Source organism: Lonchura striata, chromosome 13, assembly GCF_046129695.1.
Source record: "Lonchura striata isolate bLonStr1 chromosome 13, bLonStr1.mat, whole genome shotgun sequence".
Lineage (NCBI taxonomy): Eukaryota > Metazoa > Chordata > Aves > Passeriformes > Estrildidae > Lonchura > Lonchura striata.
This window is the reverse complement of record NC_134615.1, coordinates 23076647-23098168: the sequence shown is the minus strand read 5'-3', so window position 1 is coordinate 23098168 and position 21522 is coordinate 23076647. Positions and strand designations below refer to the sequence as shown.

The following is a 21522-nucleotide window of genomic DNA, read 5'->3' as shown; positions in this document are numbered from 1 at the left end:
TTACTGTAATTTACTCGTTCTGTGTCACAGGATAAAAATCCCCATCATAGGGTCACTAACCCATCAATCTGTCTGTGGGCAGGAACCAGGTGAGTTATCAAAGGAAACTGTGTGTTTTGCCCAGACTGATCCTGGACATGGCACTTTCCCTGTCCATTACTCTTCTCCACTACTAAGGCATGGACCGAGGAGCAGATGTAAGTCAGAGTCTGAAAGCTGCTGTGTTCAGCTCCCACCAAACTCACCTGGAACCTGGGGGGAGCAATTTTGTGCACTTACTTCCATTGGAGCCACATCTTCGTTCTTGATCATACTGCTTGGCATGAGTGGAGTTATCAAGGCACTAGGAAGAATGTTCACCTTCTCCAGGTTACAGCCCGTGGCCTTCACTGCTGCAGCCACAAACACAACAAGAACAAGAGGGGCAATGGTAAAACCATTCCATAACTCCCTTTAAGTAAATTACAGAATTACTCTTCGACGTAAAGCAACAGATCTCCACACCCTAAGCAAATTTAAACCTTACAGTAACGTGGCAGTAAAATTTCTGCTCATGTGTATAGAGTGAGGAAGGACAGAACAGACCAAGTACATACAGTAAACAAAATTATCTGACCTCTGGTTCAGAGTCAGCCTGGAGCAGAACAGGTACAGGAATGAAGCATCAAAGAGGAGCTGACACAGAAACCCCCGTGAGAAGGTAAATTCAGATTTATTGCATAAATTAACTGAGGACATGAAGGAACAGCAACAGCACGTTGTGTTCCTAGGAGCAGCAGCTGCTCTCCTGGAGTAGTTGGGATCTTCCCTCAGTTAAGCTCCACACTAAATTAGATGGATGTCAGGCTTAACCTGTATATTAGTTTATGTATCTGCTTAAATTAACACTACACAGTTTCTAATTCTTTGTATTAGCTGCAATCCTAGACTTTTTTGTTATTCTTCACTTGCAAACATACTAAACACAGATTAGAGTGCAGAGCCTAAAGCATGAAAAATGAAAAAAAAATTAGTATTATTTTTTGCCTTTTTTTTTGTTCTATATTAGCTTGTACTAAAATATACTGATAGGAATATTGTTATAAAGTAAGTTTCAGAGTCAGAAAACAAACCTCCCTGTAAGAATAGGGCCAGATTTTATAAGCACAGATTTATCACAGGATGTCTGATTCATTTCACCAAATCTGGGTAGGAATTCATAGTTAAATTATTGAGAACACTGATAAGAATCAATTTAGTACCTTTTATAGCCTCTTCAAAAGAACAATGTTGGGCTGGGCTGGAGATTTCCTTCTTCACATTAACATTCAGAGTCCCAGCTGCCGAGACAAAACACATTGAGAACTTCCTCACGTTAAATCAGCAAACAAGCCAAAAAAACACAAAGCAAACCAAAACAATTCCTTATAGCTTAAAGAAATTCAGGTTCTTTGAAACCCACACAAGCCTTTGCACTGTCTATTGTGATACAGATAAATAAATAAACTAAAATACATGAAGTGGGCAAATTGCAGCTTTCCTCAGGATAAAGCCTGGTGGGATTTCTTGGTTTATTTGGTGTATTGTATGGGATATGTTGATTTTTTTATCCTGCTCAGCTTCATTTTGATCCCTAAACTAGAAATGGATGCTGCTATATAAGAAGAGCTGTTGTGAGACAGCTGGAATTTGAAGTATTTGGCACACAGAGGAGAAAAGCAAAGCCTTTAGGTGTGATTATTAACAGAGCAAGGCTGGCCAGCAGGAGGGCTTTGGGAAGACCCAGGTCACCCCACAGCCCGTGCTGAGCAGGTGAAATGGGCACTGCCCCCCCAGTGCCCCCACACACCTGGCTCTGGAGTGTAGGTGAAGGGCTGCACGTCGTGAGATCTCCCAGCGTTGGTCACCACGTATATTCCCACAGAGACAGCTGAGGTGATTTGCTGGTCGTGATATGGTGGCACCTTCACAATAAGGTGATTCTGCGAGGCAAAAAGATCACATTTTCTTGCTACTGATCTTAATTCTACTTACTTGCAACAAAAGACAGAAACAGGCTGCTAAAACACCTCAAATAAAAGCCCAGGGCAGCGGGGGCAATGCACATGTGGGATACTGCCCCTGGAGATGGGACCAGGATGGCACTTTCCTGACAACCAAAGAGTCCATAAAGAAAATTATTTGTGTCAAAAAGAATAAATACTCTGTAAAACATTTCAAAGTGGAACAAAAATTCAGCCAGTTATAAAGACTATGCTGTACACACAATCTCCTTCCATGGAAAACTGCTGGGAAAAATGAATTAGGCCTTTTAGTTCCATTGTATACAAGGGCAAAGATCTGCTCAGCAAACCCACTGTGGGATCCAAGCTCTCAGTTAGACACTGAACAATTTTACTGGTATAAACCCAAAATTATGTTCCACCAGACTCACAACAGACCTTATGTGAAAAAAAAAAATAGTATAATTTTTAGAAATTCACAGAAAGAGGGAAAGGCTTCATTAATTTTTCTTTGCAAACTGAGTCCGTGTATTTTTTAAATTAAAAATATAATGATAATAATAGTAGTAATAATAATAATAGTAGCAGTAGTAGTGATAATAAAAGCAATGATAATAGAAGTAATACGGACGTACCTGATGAAATAATTCCATATCAATTTCAGCTTCTGCCTTCCACGAATTCTCATCTAAATGAAAATTAAAAAGCCTAGCTTAGGGCACGTCCTATAGAGCAAATTGTTTCAGTGCCTTTGACTCTGCTCCTCAGCTGCTCTCCCAGCTGAGCTCTGAAAGCCCGACCCCAGGCTCTGCTCAGCACCCCAGGCCAGCCCTGCTTTCACACTAACCGGAAACATTCTCTTGGAAAATCACTTTTGTTCCCTTTAGGAAGTTCTTGCCAATCAGAAAAACTTCCTCTTCACCCTTCACTGAACAGCTGTGGAGACTTTTCTTTAGGATCTCTGGGACTCCCGCTGGCTGAGCTGCAAGGGAAAAAACAGATTCTGGAATCAAGAAAACAGCAACATCCAAACCAAAGCACTTTTACTTACAGGGTTATGAAGGAAAAACTAAAACTCCTGAGCTTCTTTCTTTATCGTGCATTTCATGACAAACTCTTCAGAATATAACCATTTCTATTATTTCCTCACCAAACATAATGAGCTCCCAGAAATCACACTCAGCTCAATGAGCCACTAATAATCTCTTTCTCCTGCACTTACTAAATCTTCAAGACAAAACTCCCAGTGCTGGAGCCAAAGCTCAACAAGTGCTCAGAAGAGAAGGAAATGTGGTGCTGTAGTTCCCTGGTGTACTGTGATTTCCAGAGGCATCAACCCTTAGACACACCCAAAGCCTAACTGCAAATTCAGCCTCTGGGTCATAAAACTTCATTTTTTTTGGGAAGCTTATTTTGTTCTGCTCTGCAAAAGAGCAGAAAGAGTAATTTCCCTATTACCTGGGGGGCTTTGCACAATTTTTTTTTACATGACACAGTTTTCTGTCTGGTGCAAGAACTAACCCAGGGCTTGAAGCAACCTGGTGTCCCCCAGCCCCTGGCAGGGGGTGAGCTTCAAGATCTCCTCCAAATCCTTGCAAGATTCCCATCTCTGAAGTTGGGAATTTTAGCAATTTGAATCAAATAAACAAGCCAAGAGGATGTGGGTTTACAGACACACATCCCTGGATGCCCTTGTGCCATATTTATATAATTCTTATAATAAACTGTCACTGCTGCAAACCATTCCTACTCTTCTTAAACCTTAAACCAAATAGGACCACGTGTGCTAAATACAAATGAGCATTGCAGACAATTTAAACAGAGATACATTTTAAAATAATGTGCTTTGACACATTTGATATAAAATAATTCTGGTATCTAATGAAGACTCCTTAAACACCTTTTCTCCTACCACAGCTTCCCAGGGCACACACCCCACTCGTGTTTCTGCACTTGCCTGGCCCACTTTGTGTGTTTAATAACAATATTCTCTGGGCTTACTACACAGCAGAACATACATCCTGTACCACTCCAAATTATTTAATGACCTTTCAGAAAGGATTTTTCTACAACTCTGGCTGCAGGTTCCCAGGCAACCATTACGCAACGACTGAATATGCTCAAGGCACATGAAAAGAGTAACTGGATTTAGGTTTGCTAACAAGTTAACAAAGCCTATTTAAAACACAGCCTTCAAATAAAGAGCCTGCAGCTCCTTAATGCCTTTTCTATGGTTTCAGGAACATTATAAAACACAATATAAACAGGCTCTGATGACGGCAAATGCAAACCTTGTTGTGAAGGTGCATTACATACCTGTAGTAAGGTTTATATAGCAAACCAACCCAGTGTAATGTGCCTGAGGAGATGATTTACATTCAATAAACAAGACATTTCATGCCATTTTGATCAGCCAGTACCCATGTGCCAGCACTATTTGCTTGGCCAAGGTCTACTGCAAGTCCCTGTAGCTTTGGCTTAAGTTAAGACAGAAGCACAGGGTCCTGGAAGGAGCTGCAGGAATTCCCCTCTCAACCTTCACACCATGATCAGTTTTATTCACATATTCCCCAAAGACACAGGTCTGACCAGAGTATTTTGTTTCTGTGATCTAAGACTTCCAGCAGTGGAGACACTGTAAAATTCCTGGGCAACCTCTTAGCAACTTACACAATTGAGAATACTTTCTTAGCAAGTGACCAAGCCCCAGCCTGCCAAAAACCAAACCAATTTACTCTTTGCACCACATACAGCTTTTTTTAGCTCAACAGCCTATTTTAAAATCAGTCCCTCAATGCTTCATCTCAGACTCTCAGCTTCTACTCACAATAGCAAGTTTTGGACTGCTAAAGAAACATCAGGTGATTTCCACTCCCTTTTCTTCTATAGGTGAAATAATTTTATCTTTTTATCTATTTTACATACAAAAAAAAAAAAAAAAACAACAAAAAAAAAAAACAGGAATGATGTTGAGATTTTATAGGAAATGTTTTTATCTTAAATCTGAAATTTAGTATCATATACTTCATTACTGTGAAATACCACCACGGTCTACTGACTGGAATGGAGCTGCAAAGATGACTGCACTTCTTCTAAAATATAACCCCCCCAAATCCTTTTTATACCATGGCAAGAGCACAATACGAGTGCCCAGGAGCTTCTCTACTCTTTCCATGCACAGTCAAAGCTCTCCATCTCATTCATCAAGATAAGGGGTGGAACAAGATGAGCTTTAAGGTGCCTTCCAGCCCAAACCATTCCATGATTCCACAATCCCCTTTTTCCTGTTGGTCAGTGGAACCTCCCCAGCCAAGGCAGCCATCTGTGCTCGTGCTAAACAGAGCAGTTTAATAAAGAGCTATAAAAAGTTTTGTTCTTGCACTGAAGCAGAAGAGATTCAGCCTCTGGCCCACACAGGGACCACAGCTGAGAGAGCCAGGCTTGCTGACTTACTGCAAGTCCTGTCTAGCAGTGAAAGCAGAGGCATGAATGTGACAATACAGAAGAGACTCCAAGTAATAATTCATTTTTCAAAGCAATCACAACAAAAACGGTGAAATTTTAGGAGGCAAAAATTCACTGAACTAAAGATCAGGAATTGTATAGATCTTTTTCAGTACTGGACAATAATTTTAACTATTACCCCACCACAAATAAAAATCAATCCACTTGATTTCAGCTACAGCAATTCTGTAATTATCACAGATTAACACAGGGTAGGTTTTTTACCTCTCAAGGTATTTTCACAAAATCACAGCATCATTTAGGTTGGAGACACTCCATCTCAAGCTGTGCCTGATCCCCACCTTGTCCCCAGCCCAGAGCACTGAGTGCCACATCTGCTCCTTCCTTGGACACCTCCAGGGCTGGGGACTCCAAACCTCCCTGGGCAGCCCCTGCCAGTGCCTGACCATGCCGAGATCACACTAAAAGCCAGGCCCCTCTACTCCCAGCTCCTTGGTTTGACACTCACTGCACAGAATTGGGGAAGAAGGCGTCTGCAGGGTCAGGGTGGAGCCGTCCTTGCGCGTGATGTTGACGCGAAAGACGAGCCGAGCGCGGGTGCTTTTCTTCTTGGAGCCGGCAATCCCTATCCTGGCTTCCACATCAGCATTCCTCAGCTTCAGGATTCCCACACAATCAACCCTAACAACACAAAACAGAGCAGAATTTCATCGTTTAGTAAGTTCAGCATTTTTAACAGTCTCTCAAATACTTTCATAAGCCAAAGTCAAAAGCATTGAGGTAATTACAGAAATGTTATTAGATTTCTTTTTATTTACATGAAATCTATGACCTTTTTCAAGTTTTCATTCAACCCTGTCTAATTTGGATGATGAATCATGGCAGAAAGGCATATGAAAGCATGAATAAAACAGAAAGTGCAATATAATTCTGGTAAGCATTCAATTTAGAATCACAGCTCTTCATTCTTCCATCCCCAGGGCGAGATCTGTGTTTGCAGGATTATTGCTTCAAAATATTCTGCATTCACTTAAAGAAAGCAGGAGTAGAAGAAAACTTACTGTAGTCATATTATTTATGTTCAGTGGGACTTGGAAGTGACAGATAAGTCCTCCCTTAAGTGTGGTCCTAGGGGAGATGTACAGGGCCAGGTGAGTGATGCAGTGGTGGCTTTCGGACAGGCTCCATGCAAAATGATTTAAAGCAAAAAACAGCCAAAAAACCAAGAACAGCAGAAGCAAACACAGCCTGATGTGTTAAAAAGAATATTGCAATTTAGCCAGGATTCTGGGTTCTGTGCCCCAAAAGCACAGGGACCACCTGCTATCTCCTGTGAGTACACTGAACTGCAAGCAAGAGCCGAGGAGCAGAGAGAGGAGAGTGCTGAGATATTCAGACTTAACTCTAACCCACCATCCAATGGAAGAAGGAAATCGGTTCCCAAACCCAAGCTGATAAAGGAGAACATTGCTGGAAGGGCTACTCACGCCAGCGTCATGTTGTTGCTCGGGTCCAGCCCCACCTCGATGACAGTGGTGCCCTCGATGTCCACCTCCTTGCAGGGCGTGGTGTTCCTGCCCGTCACCCTGCAGGCCTGGTAGAACCCGTGGGGCTTCACGCGCCCGGAGTCGTTGCCCACGAACACCTGCAGCACCACGGGCTCGTTGTGGCCTTCCAGCTGCAACACGCCAGGAGGGCAGTTAGCACAGGAACTGCTGCTTTAGCTGTTATTATTACATCTGGCTTCTCAACCAGCCTGAACCCTGCCTACCTTCAGACAGAATTATCCCAACTGCGACTCTCCCGTCTCTCACGACCTCCTGTCCTCACCCCAACTGTGACTATTCCCCCGTCTCTTCCCAGGATTCTCCTTCCCCCCAGCATCTACATCCACCAGTCAGCCAAGAAAGAGATTATTTCCTGGGGCTGATTCAAGAGGTGAAGAGGTTTTGCTGCTCAATTATGTACAGCCACTGGAATTCCAGGACCCCACCTTCATGCCAGACGCATTTTGAAATCCTCATGAAACCAGATTAGAATTGTCCAATAGTTGCAAAACCCCTGAAGGAGTTAGAATAGGATGAAAGGGAAGCAGAGGGAGAAATGGGGGATTGAATGGTCCAACCACCCAACTGCATAAGCCCAGCTTTCCTTCAGACATCAAAATAAAAATTAAAAATGGTAACCTGACATCTCCTACTTTAAAGGTAAAAATGTCAGGATTCACTGAAACACTTCATAAATAAGAGCAGGTCAGATATTTTAACATCCTCCTGCAACCCCATGTGCAAGCCATAATTATCCCGGAACATGTCAGTAAAAAATATGTTCATTTTCATAACATCAACACCCTGGCATGAAATGGTTGGTGTCCTCTTAATGCTTCTTTTTATTAGTGGGATCCCACTGGTGCCACAGACTAAAAATACTCTGAGGAAAAAGAAGTCCTGAAGTAAACCTGGACATTGCATTACAAAGGAAATTCTTTTTAGGAAATAATTAAGAAAAATACTCCAAGTGAAAAGAAATATTAGATAGTTGCCAAATTCCCAGGCCAGAGATGGCAATTCCTTGCCAGAGCAAGGAATTTAGCGTTTCCACTGAGACACATTCGCTGCTGAAGGATTTCTGGGTGACAGTGCTGTCTTTTGTCCCAGGCCTGGAAGCCCAGGCAGCACCAGTTTCAGTAGTGAGGAGATGCTAATGAGAGCAGAATCCTCTGGATAATCTCTTGGGGGATTATTCCCTGACACACTTAAAAAACGTAGTTTGGAAGTTGGTAGCAAGTTTGAATATAGGAAAAAAAAAAAAAAAAGAATCAGCAAATACTGGTAAGATCATTGTGTGCCCATGTCCAAAAGGAGCAAATGGCAAATGTGACTGTCAGAGACAAGCAAGGCCCAGGATCTCTGGCCCAGAACAGGCATCCACATGGGAACCACAGGCATAGCTCACAACAAAGGGCTCAACAGCCAGTCCCTTATTAAGGCTTGGTTATACAATTTTAATGTTGCATACTGATTCTAGACTCAAGTTCTAAGCCATCAAGACCAGAGTTTTATTGAAATGGCCACTGAACCTGCTTCTCCTCCTCAGCCTGTGTCAGGGCCATGCGCCGGAGCCGCTCCCAAGCACCAGATCTCTGCTGAGCCCCAACATCTTTAACACTGCTCCTCCCACCTTTAAACCCCACAAACAAACAAAAAACTCCCTTGTCTCTAACGTATTTTTTTCTCACTAGCTCAGATTTCCTGAAGATTCACTGACTCATTTGTCTGTCCAGCCCTGGCAGAGTTTTATCTGCAGGGTATGAACTCCTCTGCCTACTGGTAAAGCAAACTGGAACTTCCAGGAATTCAGTAACATGAGACTCTTCCAAAGAGAATTTTCACTGATGGGTGCTAAAGGGTAACTGGGAAAGGAGTTAAAAGGAAATTCAGAGGAACAAAGGCCCATTAAGAAAATCCACATAAATGAGCACTAAATCCCCATAGCAACAGGCTGATATGAATGGATTCTTTTCTTATGAAACTTTGCTGGAGTTCTGCATTACTCAGGAGGACTGAGTGAAGGGCTGCTGGTGTTCCTAACACTGCTGAACAGGACTTTGAAGATAAGCCTACTTCTGTATTTTGTCAGCAGCAGTCAGCACAAATTTTAAGGGATGTGTCACAAACATCTCCTTGTGGACTTGCTAAGTTAGTTTGAGTTGAGAACTGCTTTACTGCTGTCTCAAAGTGACATAACTAAGAAAAAAAAAATTAAATGTCTTTCACCCTCCTTATCTATATGGTAACAAGCCTAGCTGTCTACTTGCTCAACCACACTCCTCTCAATGTGCCCAGAATGCCATTTGCCATGGTGCCAGTGTGGTGCTGGCCTGGACTCAGTTCTCTGGTGACTCTCATAATCACTTGTGAGAGGATATTTAACATCAGTTCTTCTGTTTGTCACCGTAAGTCAAGCCCAGCCTTGTTCCTGGTAAGCTTCTCTACCATATCCATTAGGAAATCTTCCCAAACCCTCTTCTCCAACTGCTTTCCCCAGGCTACACAGGGAAGAAACAAGACCTGGAAATTCCCACTCTGTGCATTCATGTGCAGCTCCTGGAGGACAGCCTCAGCCTTCCTTCCTGAGCAGAAATGTCAAAGATCTCCTTGTAACTTCTTGTGTTTCTCCTCAGAGCAAGAGGCCTGAATTTTAAGCATCAAAGTCCATAGAGCAAACAGGCTGCAAGTGTCAGGTGTGCACATAAATGTTGCCTTGTTCCTTGCACCATTCTCCAGTTCTAATCCCCATCTACCTTTACTACCTCCACCTGTACCACGCTAAACACACTGAGCAGTACGACCTGTAAACACACCTCAGTGTGATCTCCATGACTCACTTGAAAGACAATGTATACAGCAACCCAGACACTGCTGAATTAAAAACAAGAAAACACCAAGCAACCGAAAAAGAAAAAAAACCTAACAAAACTAAAACATCCCCTTTACAATTTTTTCTTTTTTTTAATGAAAACTGGTTTTATGTCTTTATTACCACTGGACAATGATGGCACACTGTCACCAGCCATCAAACAGCTACAGCATTTCACTATCTCACTTTCGTAGTTATGGAATGTCTCAGTATTCACACAGTCCATGGAACTGCAGCCTAACAGGACGTGCAGCCCAGATTTTAAACCCCTGCCTTGACGTGCAGCTTCCCTCCTGTAACTCTGTGATGCCAGGAAGACTCCTGACCTGCAAGAGGAGACCCTGTCCAGCCCTGCAGCGCAGAGCCTGCTCCCTGAGCCCTGCAGAGCCTGGAGCCAGTGAGCAGGAGCTGCCCTGGAAGCCGTGCCGTGCCCCACCTACCTTCACGGTGGGAAAGCCCTGCTGCGTCCGGTCCTTGACGGAGCCCCGGCTGCCCTCGGTCAGGTACCGAGCCCTGTGCTGGGTCTCCGGCTGCACCATGATCTTCAGCTCCTTCCCCTCACTCTTGGTCGGGTACTGACCACACAACATGGGGGTCTTCTTCCCTCCAGCTCCCTTCTGGTTCTCTGATGCTCTGAGAAGTCAAAACACACCATCGGGAAGATGTGAGAAGCAGCTCCCCAGTAAAAACACTCCAAATCACAGAAAAGCTAAAAAGGCAAAGAGTGCGCATTAACTGATGGAAGATTTGCAGTGGAGAGCAAACTTTGGAAGTCTCTTTCTGCCAGAGGAGACCTGCAGGATGAAGAGGAATGGTGCTTCCCTGCCTCCTCCATCCAGAGTACATGGGAACTGCTTTTCAGGGAGCAAACGTAAAGGAAGGGAAAAGCAATTAGCATTAAATGATGTTAACGAACAGAAGGCGGCTCATAACCTGCTTTTTCAGAGTCTATGACACAGCCTGAACAAGCTGTTTTGCTGCTGTGACAAACACACACGTACACACACACTGGATGGATTTAAGGTTAAATGACACTTCTTTAAACAGGAAAATAGCCTCATGCCTGTCTCCACCTCAACCTGTATATCCATGCAAACTCCAGATCCGATTTCTGTCTAAATAGATTGACCAATTTAAGCTAAAACCCAATTAGTTATTGTAAAAGCTCTGGCATATTGCACCAGTGTTAAATCAGTGTATGCACAAGGCCTTTCTTTCCAGGTGCGTTCCATAAGATGTAGTGGCTTGTTCTCAGCTCCATAATTAAAACCAGGATGAAGGAGCCCTCCCAAGTCTAGAAGCACATGAGCCACTTTGTGTTCCCTTTAGAGCACAATGGGAAATAACCCCTGATCCTACTCAGACCAAGGTTTGGTAATGAACCTGAAGCCCAAGAAACTCCTTTCCCTCTAGGAAATGTGAAGATGCCACAGCACATGATGCAGGCAGGAAAAGGGCTTCATGATTCATGCAAATGTCATATTCTTTCTTCCTAGCAAAACATGGTTTGGTTTCTAACAGCTAATGCCTGGGAAGAAAGCAGTTTTAAATAACAAGTGTGGATTGCTTAAAAAACAAATTCTGTTTCAACATGCAAGTTATTAAGTAATTTATCCACGATTTTTTCCTTCTCAAAAAAGGTGATTCAAAATTCTTCCCTGGGAGCTTTGCCACTCCATGAGGCTCTCACTGACCTGCAGCTGGGGTGAGCCAGCTCTTCTCAACTACCAGATGACAACCAAGATGCAGCCCCTGGACACTGCACGAGCTGCTGATTCCAGCCCTTCCCCAGCCCTGTGCTGCTCCTTTTCCTGCCCAGGAAAGCCCACCACATCTCACAGCCTAAAGCTGTGGAATCACAGCACGGTGTGGGTTGGGAGAGACCTTGAGAGATCACCCAGTCCCAGCCCTGCCATGGCAGGGACACCTCCCACTGTCCCAGGTGCTCCCAGCCCCATCCAGCCTGGCCTTGGGCACTGCCAGGGACCCAGGGGCAGCCACAGCTGCTCTGGGCACCTGTGCCAGGGCCTCACCTTCTTCCTTTAATCTACACTAAACCAACCCTCTTTTAGTTTAAAACCATCATTCTTTGCCCAATGCAACACATCCTATTCGTCACACTCTTATTTTCATATTAAGCCTTCCAAAACCTTTCACTACACATAAAAAAGGGTTAAGACAGACAGAGTTGGTGCTTTGGATGACTTCCATTCCCATTTTCTGTCCATGAAGGTCAAGCACTTCACTGTGGACAGCCCAGCCACGACCGTGGCTGCCTTCAATATTCATTCTCAACCAGTACCCAACAGAGGCAGGAACTAGGCAAAAGCTAGCATAAAACCCTGCAAAATAATATTAATATCATCTTACAATAAAACTATCTGCCTGCCAAGCAGTCCTGATGATTCTGCTCAGTGCAGTCACTTGGGAGACTGAGATATAGTTGAATTTTGAATGGAAATGTTGGAGAGCTGGCCATCAGAATGAAATTCACCTTTACCACTCCCAGTGCCACGTTTCAGCAGTGATATTAACACTGATGTCTCCAGGAGAACTGTACCCTTAAATTCCAACTACCTTAACTGTCAGCATATTAATATTTTATCATTATCATATTTATGCAGAGAAATGCTCCTCACAATTATTTTGGTCTTTTCTCTAGAAACTTAATCATTATTTTCAATCAATTAGCCAAGCTGGAGGCAATTTAAACCCTTCACCAGAACTTTTCCGTGGTCTTCCTCCTCAAAACACAGGATGAATTGCTTAATACATCCTTTCAATTAATGAATTCATTTTAATTCAGTTTATTCACACTGCAAGTATTCATGCCTGTACATTTCACATACACACATTTATTAATCTGATTGTTACCAGACAAAATACCCTCTAATCTAGCACTTCTGTTTTTTTAAAGGAATAAATGTGGCAAATCCTATGAATCTACTCCAACAGATCTCCTGAGGAGTTTGGCCTGGTCCTGTTCTCAGGGCAGACTTTGAAAGTGAAAGTGAGACCACAGAAACCGGAGTCTCTGCCCTGAATCACCACCAATTCATCCACTTCTAAAGAGGCTTTCACAAATTCCAAGGTTCCACAGGAATATATTCTTTCTCTTCCTGGCTTTTAACAACAGCTGTCTCTTTAGGGGCAAATGCCACTTCCATTCACCACGGAGCACGGCACTTTTCCTTGCTCTTTTCTTTAAGCCAAAAGTAAATGAACTCCCTTGGCTGAGCTCCACCAGGCTGGGAAGTTTAAAAAACTCCAGTCACTACGGTGACCCAGATTTGTAAGGCCAAGTCTCCATATTCCAATGGCAAAATTAAGTTTTCTAAGATCTTGGCCACTTCTTATCCCAGAGTGTTTATTTCCAAGGACAGCTCTGCTACCTGGGAGTTTTCCTGCAGTTCAGTCTGGCCTGAGACACATAAGGAAAAATATTCCACCTTCTTCCCCTCTGCACTCACAGAACCCATGGATTTCCCTGGTCAGCCCAGTGTTTTTGGGGAAATCCTGTTCTGTTTTTAGACCAAGATCTCACATATTCTTTCAGAGTTTACAAAACCTCCATGAGATCACACAGCAGCACAGTTCTTGTCTGTCCATCAAGCTTTTCCTTCTGTAAGGGCAAGCCTGGTCCCTTGGAGCTGGGGGAGGCCCCTTCCTCATTCCAAGCTGCCCATGGTCTACCAGGGACTAATATTTTACTTTATTACCATTGATTTTGGCTGGTGAAAACCCTAAGGCCAGAGGGCACCATGCCTAAGAAGCAGCAGCACGCTCAGGACATGTTCTCAGAACTGCTTTTCACAGTGAAATTTTAAGTATGGAACTGCACTGACCCTGGGAATACAGACTCCAGGCTCTTTCCCTTTGGGATATGAGAAGTTCATCATCTTTGCCATCAGTCAAATTTTAATATTCACCGTTGCTGTGATGAACGTCAGAACGTACTGCAAGCACAGACATAAAAGTGAAACCAAAATGCACTCCTGCCTCCAAAAAAGCCCAAAATAAAAGAGCCAAATCTATCCATTTGACCACTTTAAAAGTGCTAAAGAAGCAACAAGTTAAAAAAAAGAATTAAAAAAGAAATGTATCAACACACTCTTGCAAACTGATGGAACTGTCCTCTTTAAGCAGCTACTGGAATGCATTTAGTGAAGAGTGTGAAGTGGAAGATGAGGGGCCACCACCCAGGCGTGCCCACGCAGACACACGCACACGACCCAGAAGCACAGAGAGAAACAGCATTAGAGATTTATTTCTGAAAAAATCAAATACAGAAGTGAATTCACAAGGAAAAACCAAAAACTGGTTCACCATATTGTCTTAACATTTCATTAAAAAGTAAAGCAAGTGATAATTTAAATGATGAGAAATCCTAATGAGACATTAACCGTTAGCTTCCACTCCCATCCCTATCTCTATTTGACAAATAGAGCAGCAGGTGAAGTGTACAGACTGAAATCCTTACATAAAATCCTGCAAAAAAACATTCAGGGTGCACCAACTCCATTCTGCCTTTCTTTTTAAATACATTTTCATTGCCATTTTATAAATGGAATTGTGTGGCCTTTAGGGAATTTCACTTAAAGAACAGATGAGCTCATCAGCGCTGCATTTAATTGCTGCAGGAAAGTTTAGCTTTATCTTCTATATAAAGATTAACAAGTCTAATGAGAACTTATCACAGAATCATGGAGTGGTTTGTGCTGAAAGGGAACTTCAAGAGATCCTGCTCCACCTTCTGCCATGGACAGGGACACCTTCCACTATCCCAGGTTGTTCCAAGCCCTCCTGTCCAACCTGGTCTTGGACACTTCCAGGGATCATGGGGCAGCCACAATTCCTGGGGGCAGGAAGAACTTATCCTGGGCTAGGACATGACCGGGACAGCAGAGAACAGAGGGGTTTATGTGAGAACCTAAGCAGGACATTTGCCGGGGCACAGGGGCACTTTTATTAGTTTGGGTTTACATACTGAGATAGAATGTTTTTTCTTTTTAATTTAAAAAAAAAAAAAAAAAAAAAAGCAGATACCAACCCATTTCCTGCTTTTGAGTTGCTTTTGCTGTCCGTGCTGAGCTGAGAAAGGACATAGTGAGGCGCTTTGGCACTGTCGGCATCAAAGATATCCATGTTGGACTCTTCGCAATCCCGGCGTTTGATCCCTGGCCTCTGCTTTGGGTTGCGCTTGCGCGATTTACGTGGCACCTCAGTGTTATCATTGTAGGAACTGGTACTCATGTTACTGAAGTTGGAGGGTGAATCCTCCATCCACATACTGCAGCTCTGTTCTGACTCCAATCCACAGCCCTCATCCTGGCAGGACATCCGGCTGTTGTCCAGCAGGTCCTCGGGCGGTGGCGAGATGTAGAGGACAGTGTGGCGCTTCGGCGTGGCCGGGTGCTGCTGGGCTGTGTGACTGGTTATCTGCTGCTCACTTACCCCTCGGGTACTTACCCCCACGGCCGCGGAGCAGCTCTCCACTTGCATAGCCTTGCTGTCGGTGACTGAGGTAGAGTAAATGGTAGGGCTGGAAGAGGTGGTAAAGGAGCTGCAAGCACCGCCCATGGAGGAAGAGGAGGGAGCTGAAGAAGCATCTGCGGTGTACAATTCACAAGTAAATACAGGACCCGTGGCGCGGCGTGCGCTGGCTATAGCAGTCCCAGTGAGATCAAGGTGATTTAGGAACCGATTGCTTTCCCCCGAGAAATGTTTGGAATTTGGTTCAGTTTTGGAATGGAAGTGCTTAAAGCAACACAGCCTAGCCGATGCTTTGGAAATGTCCAAACAAGTCTTAGCACGATCCACTGTAATCAAATTTTTTTTTACGACTTAATGTTAATTCATACAAATGGCTGCGAGTAAACAGAGCTTTCATTGCCTCAGCTGGACTAATTATTGGTGTAGAAGCCATTTTGTCTAAAATAGCCCCAAAGCAAAATGCTTATAATCCACATTCAATGCCAATTAAATAATTTATTGTTGGAAATTTTTAATATTTTTTTTTTTTTTTTTTTTTGAAAAAGATGGGACTGTGCTTAGCCACAAAATATTAAAATAAGTTTCTAACCTATGAAGCAGAGAACTACAGGTCATTTTTAATGCAGACACTCCCTGCTTCAGAGGCAAATCCTGGAATAAAAATATGAGAAAATAAATGAGAAAAAGAGCTGCTGATTATTCCATCATAAATGAGAAATAAAATATAAAATCAACTGAGTTGGTAGGCAAAATGGAACTGGTATCAGTCACTATGAGCGAGCTGTTGATTTTGAAGGTTCAAAACAGGGATGAAACATCTGTGTTGGAGACGCGCTGATCCAAGCACTGGGAATTTCTGTAATTTGACTTCTTCAGTCACTGGGACCAATTTCTCTCAGACTTTATGGGTCCCTTCCACAGGGACGGCTTGGGACAGACCTCTGGAAAATTCACATTAAACGGGAGATTTCCAACACTGTGACTGCAACTTCTGCAGAGGTCCCAGAGTTCAATTAGGTTTAGAAACATGAAAATTATTACACCAGACCTCTGAAGATTTCTGGAGAACACCATAATCGTTGCCACTGAAGAATTTTAATGGACAAATCAATGGATTATGTCAATTCAATAACCCAGGGGAAGCAGGCCATGCAAACATATGTATTTATTTCAATCAGCTGTAGCTCATTGAGGAATAACTGGATTTTATAGTCAGATTTTAGCTTTCTGTGAGGAGACCCTGTTTTCTGTATTTCTGCACTGCCACCCACACCTGGTAAACCAGAAGCACTGAAATAACCTAATTTTGGAAACAAATTATACATTAAATATGTACATAATAATACAATATGTTTGTTCAGCTACTTACTGCTGTCATACAGGTAATCTCTATTACCAAGAGGAACATGATGTTTTCCTTTTTGCTGCTTGGGATTCTTTTAAAATCCAAAATATCACAACAGTCTCTCAAGACAAATTAAATATTTAGAGACTGCTGGAGTATTCTATACAGTTTTAGTTATTTAAAAGTAACAGAATGAAGTATGTTCAGTCACGATACATACATTTAATTAACAGTAAAACTCAGCCAACTTGCCTATACTGGGAGTATCAATGACTGATAATAAAGAAATTTTAAACCATTACTGTTTCCTACAGCTTTCCTGTGCTAAATGAATGTAAAGCAAATTACGCCACTTCAGACTGTCAAATTCAGAGGTCATCAGTTTATCAGTAAACTACTCTACCTTCCCTGAGCCTCCCAGTGAACCAGGAGCAGCTGAATGATACCAGTTCCATTTTCCAGCTTGTTCTTTGGCAAATACAGTGGCTGAAATTGGAGAATTCAGTCACTTTGCATTCCAATTTAAAGGCAAATTTCTCCTTTCCACATCATGCATTAATTCAATGCTTCTTTCAAAAACATTTATAGGATTGGCAAGAACTATCAAATCTAGATATTCATTTCAGTGACAATATTTAGGAGCTGATTTGCAGCCACTTTGAGTTGAGACAGCCCGGTGCTATTTGGGATGTTTGTTTTGGTAATGAGGATCGTTTCCATCCATCATTTCCAGCTGCAGAGAGAAGCAGGAGTGTGCCCAGGGTCCCTGGAGCAGCCGGGGGCTGGCTGCCAGGAGCTGCCCAGGAAAGGAACTGGGGCAGAGCCCGAGGCAGCGCGGGCACCTCGGGGTCTGTGGGATGGGCACTCCTGGAACAGGCAGCAGGGCTTCCACTGCAGGGCTCCTCCTCCAACAGATTAACACCAGGTTTGGCACTTCACAGCAACCTGGGAGTGTGAGAAAACCTTGCACACTCCGGGCTCAGCTCTGCGTGCGCCACGTGCACCAAGCACTGCGCTCAGCTGCTGCTTCACTGCATCTCCTGGCCAGGAATGCAAAACCTGCACCTTTCCCTCACCTCCCTAGGAGAAAAAAATAAATATATCACTGAACCAAATATATCACTGAGCTAAAAGAGCTGGTGATGGCAGTGTTGTTTTAGGGCGCAGCATTGGGAAATATTGTCATTATTGCAATGTCATCATTATTGCTCTCCAAAACAATTTCTTCTCCTTTTTCTAGAAGTCACATGTACGTGCATGTGGGCTTTTATACTTTTAAAATGTAAATAAACATTGTCCATTATAAATTGGTTATGTTCTCCTCCATTTACCAGAGATGCCCCTATGTAATCATAAGATTAGATTTTGGAAATAAACTGAAACTGAACAGTAATGGCAAGAAAACCTCTCTTTAGCCTTATATAATAAATTAATGCCATTACTATCCATAAATAAAGTACAATAAATATTACAGCAAATGGAATAAACTGGCTGTATTGGAACAGTCAAATATACATATTTAAAACCTTTTGGGGGCATAAATTAGAAAAATTAGTAATTGCTTCAGTAACATTTTAAGTTATGAAAATACTAAGAAACAGTGAAATCTGTGTTTTCTCAGAGTATGCAGGCCTTGAGCCAACTCATCTTCCTTTGAACTAATAAATAAACTGGGTCAATCAAATAAGAATTCACCACGTTACTGCAATGAATAAACAGTGCTCTACATGGCTCCCATTTGGGTCCATCATTTTATTCCAAAGCCAGTGACATTTGTATCTGGCATCCAAATGAGATTTCTTGGATGAACATGCTGCATTTTGGAAAATAAGTAATTCAGTAATTTAAACTTAACTTGTGCTGCTTTACAAGGTGAGAGCATACACACACCTTCCCCAGCTTAGAGAATTCCTTTTATTTTACTTTCTTTAGACACATATTAACGGGCATGGGCACAGGTGGCTCATGATTTGCAATTTAACAGTGCGTGCAATGACAAATACATATATGTATTTTAAGTGAGTAGGTACATTTTGAAATAGAAGACTGAATAGATTTCATTTAACACAGTCTCAAAATCAAACTTGCTTTCAGAGCAATGACACTGAACAGAAGCCAAAAGTTTATCATGGCAAGTGTGCAGCCTCAGGAATAGAAATGAAATGTGCACCAGCATCACAAGGTGAGGGTTTTTTTTTCCTCCTTTTTTAAATAAAAAATAAGAGAAAAGAATATTCCACATTAAAGCAACTGTGATCACCGTTGAAACTAAACCTCCTGAATCTCTCCACTGCCATCACTGTTACATCAAAAGGAGCTGGAAGAATTCAGATTTTGTTGCCTGTGCTACAAGTTTTTCTCCCCTAAGAGAGGCAGAATTGTATCAATCAGTCCAGCACAAGGACTAAAAGTAAGGGAGCACATAACAGAGAGTGTCCCTGTGAGCAAACCAGGGCAGGCTTTTTCTTCTCAGTACCAAAAAACAAAGAAAATTTATTACCTCCTGCATTAGCAACCAAGGCAATGGCATATTTTCTATATTATCCTTGTCTCCTGTGAAGTCAAACAAGGCATTCAGCCTCTTAAAAAAAAAAAAAAAAAAGATTTGGAAAGGCAGGAGAGAGACAAAAAATGACTACTTGGCATTAAAGGAATTTTTTTAGGTAACACCTCTGTTTCAGCCTATCCTGAAATCCATGTTCACTCTTTTCAAGTACAACAAGGATTACTAAGTCCCCTAACCAAAACAGTCTCCTGATGACTTTGTTTTTAATTGCAAAAGTAAGTAATTTCCCAGACTGGAAATCTTAAGATTATAAAGACAAATAAATTGAAGATATTTCTGGTTTCACAAGTTCTCCAGTCACCTGTGCATGGACAGCCAGGACAAGCAAAAAGCCATCAAAGAACGAATTTTTTTTCTCAGAACTTCCCCTGCATTCCAGGGTATCCTCTATGTTCCGTGCAGAAAACAAGTGTCAAAAATGAAAACTCACCCACAGGGTGAGGGTTAAGTGGTGCATAAGCTTAACATGTGAAGCATAACTTTTATTAAGTGTGTTGATTTATCTAACATGTCATGTCCTTGCTAAGATTTTTTCATGCTAATTGGTTTATTTGAACCCCTGGACACAGAAGAACAATTTCAGGACAGACCCAGAAGGAAACTGCAAAATTTCCACATCAACCTTTATGTTGTCAAAGGTTTCCAAGGTAAAACCCAGAACTTACAAAGTGGCTGCAAACCTGCTTTCAACACCTCACATGCCAAACTTGGGGTTCTACTTTTCTTCTTCTTGTATTATTGATGTCATGTCAAAAACTTTTCCAAAAAGTTTAGTTTCAAATCAGTATCAATCCACTATTTAGAAATAAACAAAAAAAAATTAAAAAAAATTAAAAAAAAAAAAGAAAGAAAGAAAAGAGACTTATGAAGAAGTCTGAAAACAAGACCGACCTATACCCTGGGTGAGATTGGATGGGTTAAGTGTCTCTGGCACTATTTGTCTTCACTATTGACAGACACTGTCACACAACCCACCACTCGATGCCTGTCTCTGAATGGCGAAGCTAGAATGCAAGTTAAGTGTATTAATAGAGAAAAAAACTAGCATCCCAGCAAATATCATAAAGCAATCCAATTCACCAGTTATTAAACACACTCAGATTCAAGATAGGTAGGTTAATTTAATTTACATTAAGCCCAACAGTGTAAATTCCCCTTTACATTCCCATGCTGACCCAAGCAGTGTATTATTATACTCTGGGTAAATACATCAATCAATGGTTTTGTTATGACTCCCATTATTCAATTAACACTCAAGTTTAGGTATCTTAGGAGGACTTTGGTTAGTGGCTCACACACACCAATTCCATGGATCTCCGATCCTTCCCACTCAGTGTAAAAGGCAGATTCCAAGGAAGCAGAACTCTGGGATCCACAGCTGCTCTCTCCAAGCCCTGCCTGCCACCCCTCAGCACCGCCCCAGCTCCCTGCAGGAGAGCTTGGCATTGATGGATTTGGCAAAGAACACCTCAGTTCAAGAAACAGACTCTTTTCTCTTTTAGATACAGGGGTGGGCTTTTCCTAAGAAGTCAAGAACTGCTCTTGGCCTTCACGATGCTGCTGCAGAAGGAGATGCCCAAGCAGTGGCAAAATAGGATTGTTCTTGACCCTCACGGCCTTGGTTTTCCATTATTCCTTATGGAACAGGGAATTCTCCTGCCACAAAGTAGCTCTCAAGTCTTTCTAACCTAATAACAGCAGCCACCTAATGCAAGAAACTGTTTTAAGAATAAAACTTCATGGAATGATGAAATAGTTTCTGTTTGATTGAGCAGTTCTAGAAAATTTGGTTTACTGACTGTATGAAATTCATGAAGACTGATAATAAATTAAATTTAGAAAAAAGATGTGAACTAGACATGAAATTCATGAAAACTGAAAGCATACAATTTAGGAAAAAGATATGAACTAGACATGAATACCAATATAAATATGGAATTCTAAGGAAGATCATGGAGCAGGAAGGCCCTCAACACACACACAACTCCATACAATTGGAATATTCCAACTCAATTTAGAGAGAACACACCTAAAATGTTTCCATAAAATGGCAACAGTAAGAAAAATCTTTCTCTCTGGCATTTCCTAGCAATGCTGTCTCACCAGAAGACCCTCTGGAATGATGAAGGAACCTCTCCAGGCTAAGCTGACCCTCATCACAACCTGGCCTCTCCAGACTGGGCTCCACCACGGCTCTTTTGGGACATGAACTTCCAGGAGAAACACTTAAACCCGTGTACAGGAGCAGAAGG

At 42.3% G+C, this 21522-nt stretch overlaps 1 protein-coding gene across 3 annotated transcripts in view; it reads right to left on the bottom strand.

Annotated features, from left to right (window-relative positions):
• The window catches only part of NFAT5 (nuclear factor of activated T cells 5), a 51293-nt gene that overhangs the window by 6803 nt on the left and 22968 nt on the right, over positions 1–21522 (bottom strand). Inside the window, exons 1-10 of one of the 3 annotated variants that reach the window (XM_077786404.1) lie at positions 15949–16435; positions 14917–15475; positions 10307–10499; positions 6935–7125; positions 5956–6128; positions 2830–2964; positions 2618–2670; positions 1829–1961; positions 1242–1319; positions 280–392 (exon numbers count right to left, since the gene is read on the bottom strand). In XM_077786404.1, the coding sequence (XP_077642530.1) occupies positions 280–392; positions 1242–1319; positions 1829–1961; positions 2618–2670; positions 2830–2964; positions 5956–6128; positions 6935–7125; positions 10307–10499; positions 14917–15446 (1599 nt within the window). In that variant the 5' untranslated portion in view covers positions 15447–15475; positions 15949–16435. Of the gene's footprint in view, positions 1–279; positions 393–1241; positions 1320–1828; positions 1962–2617; positions 2671–2829; positions 2965–5955; positions 6129–6934; positions 7126–10306; positions 10500–14916; positions 15476–15948; positions 16436–21522 lie in introns of those variants that run through there. The other 2 variants (XM_021526905.2, XM_077786403.1) reach the window with 2 other exon arrangements.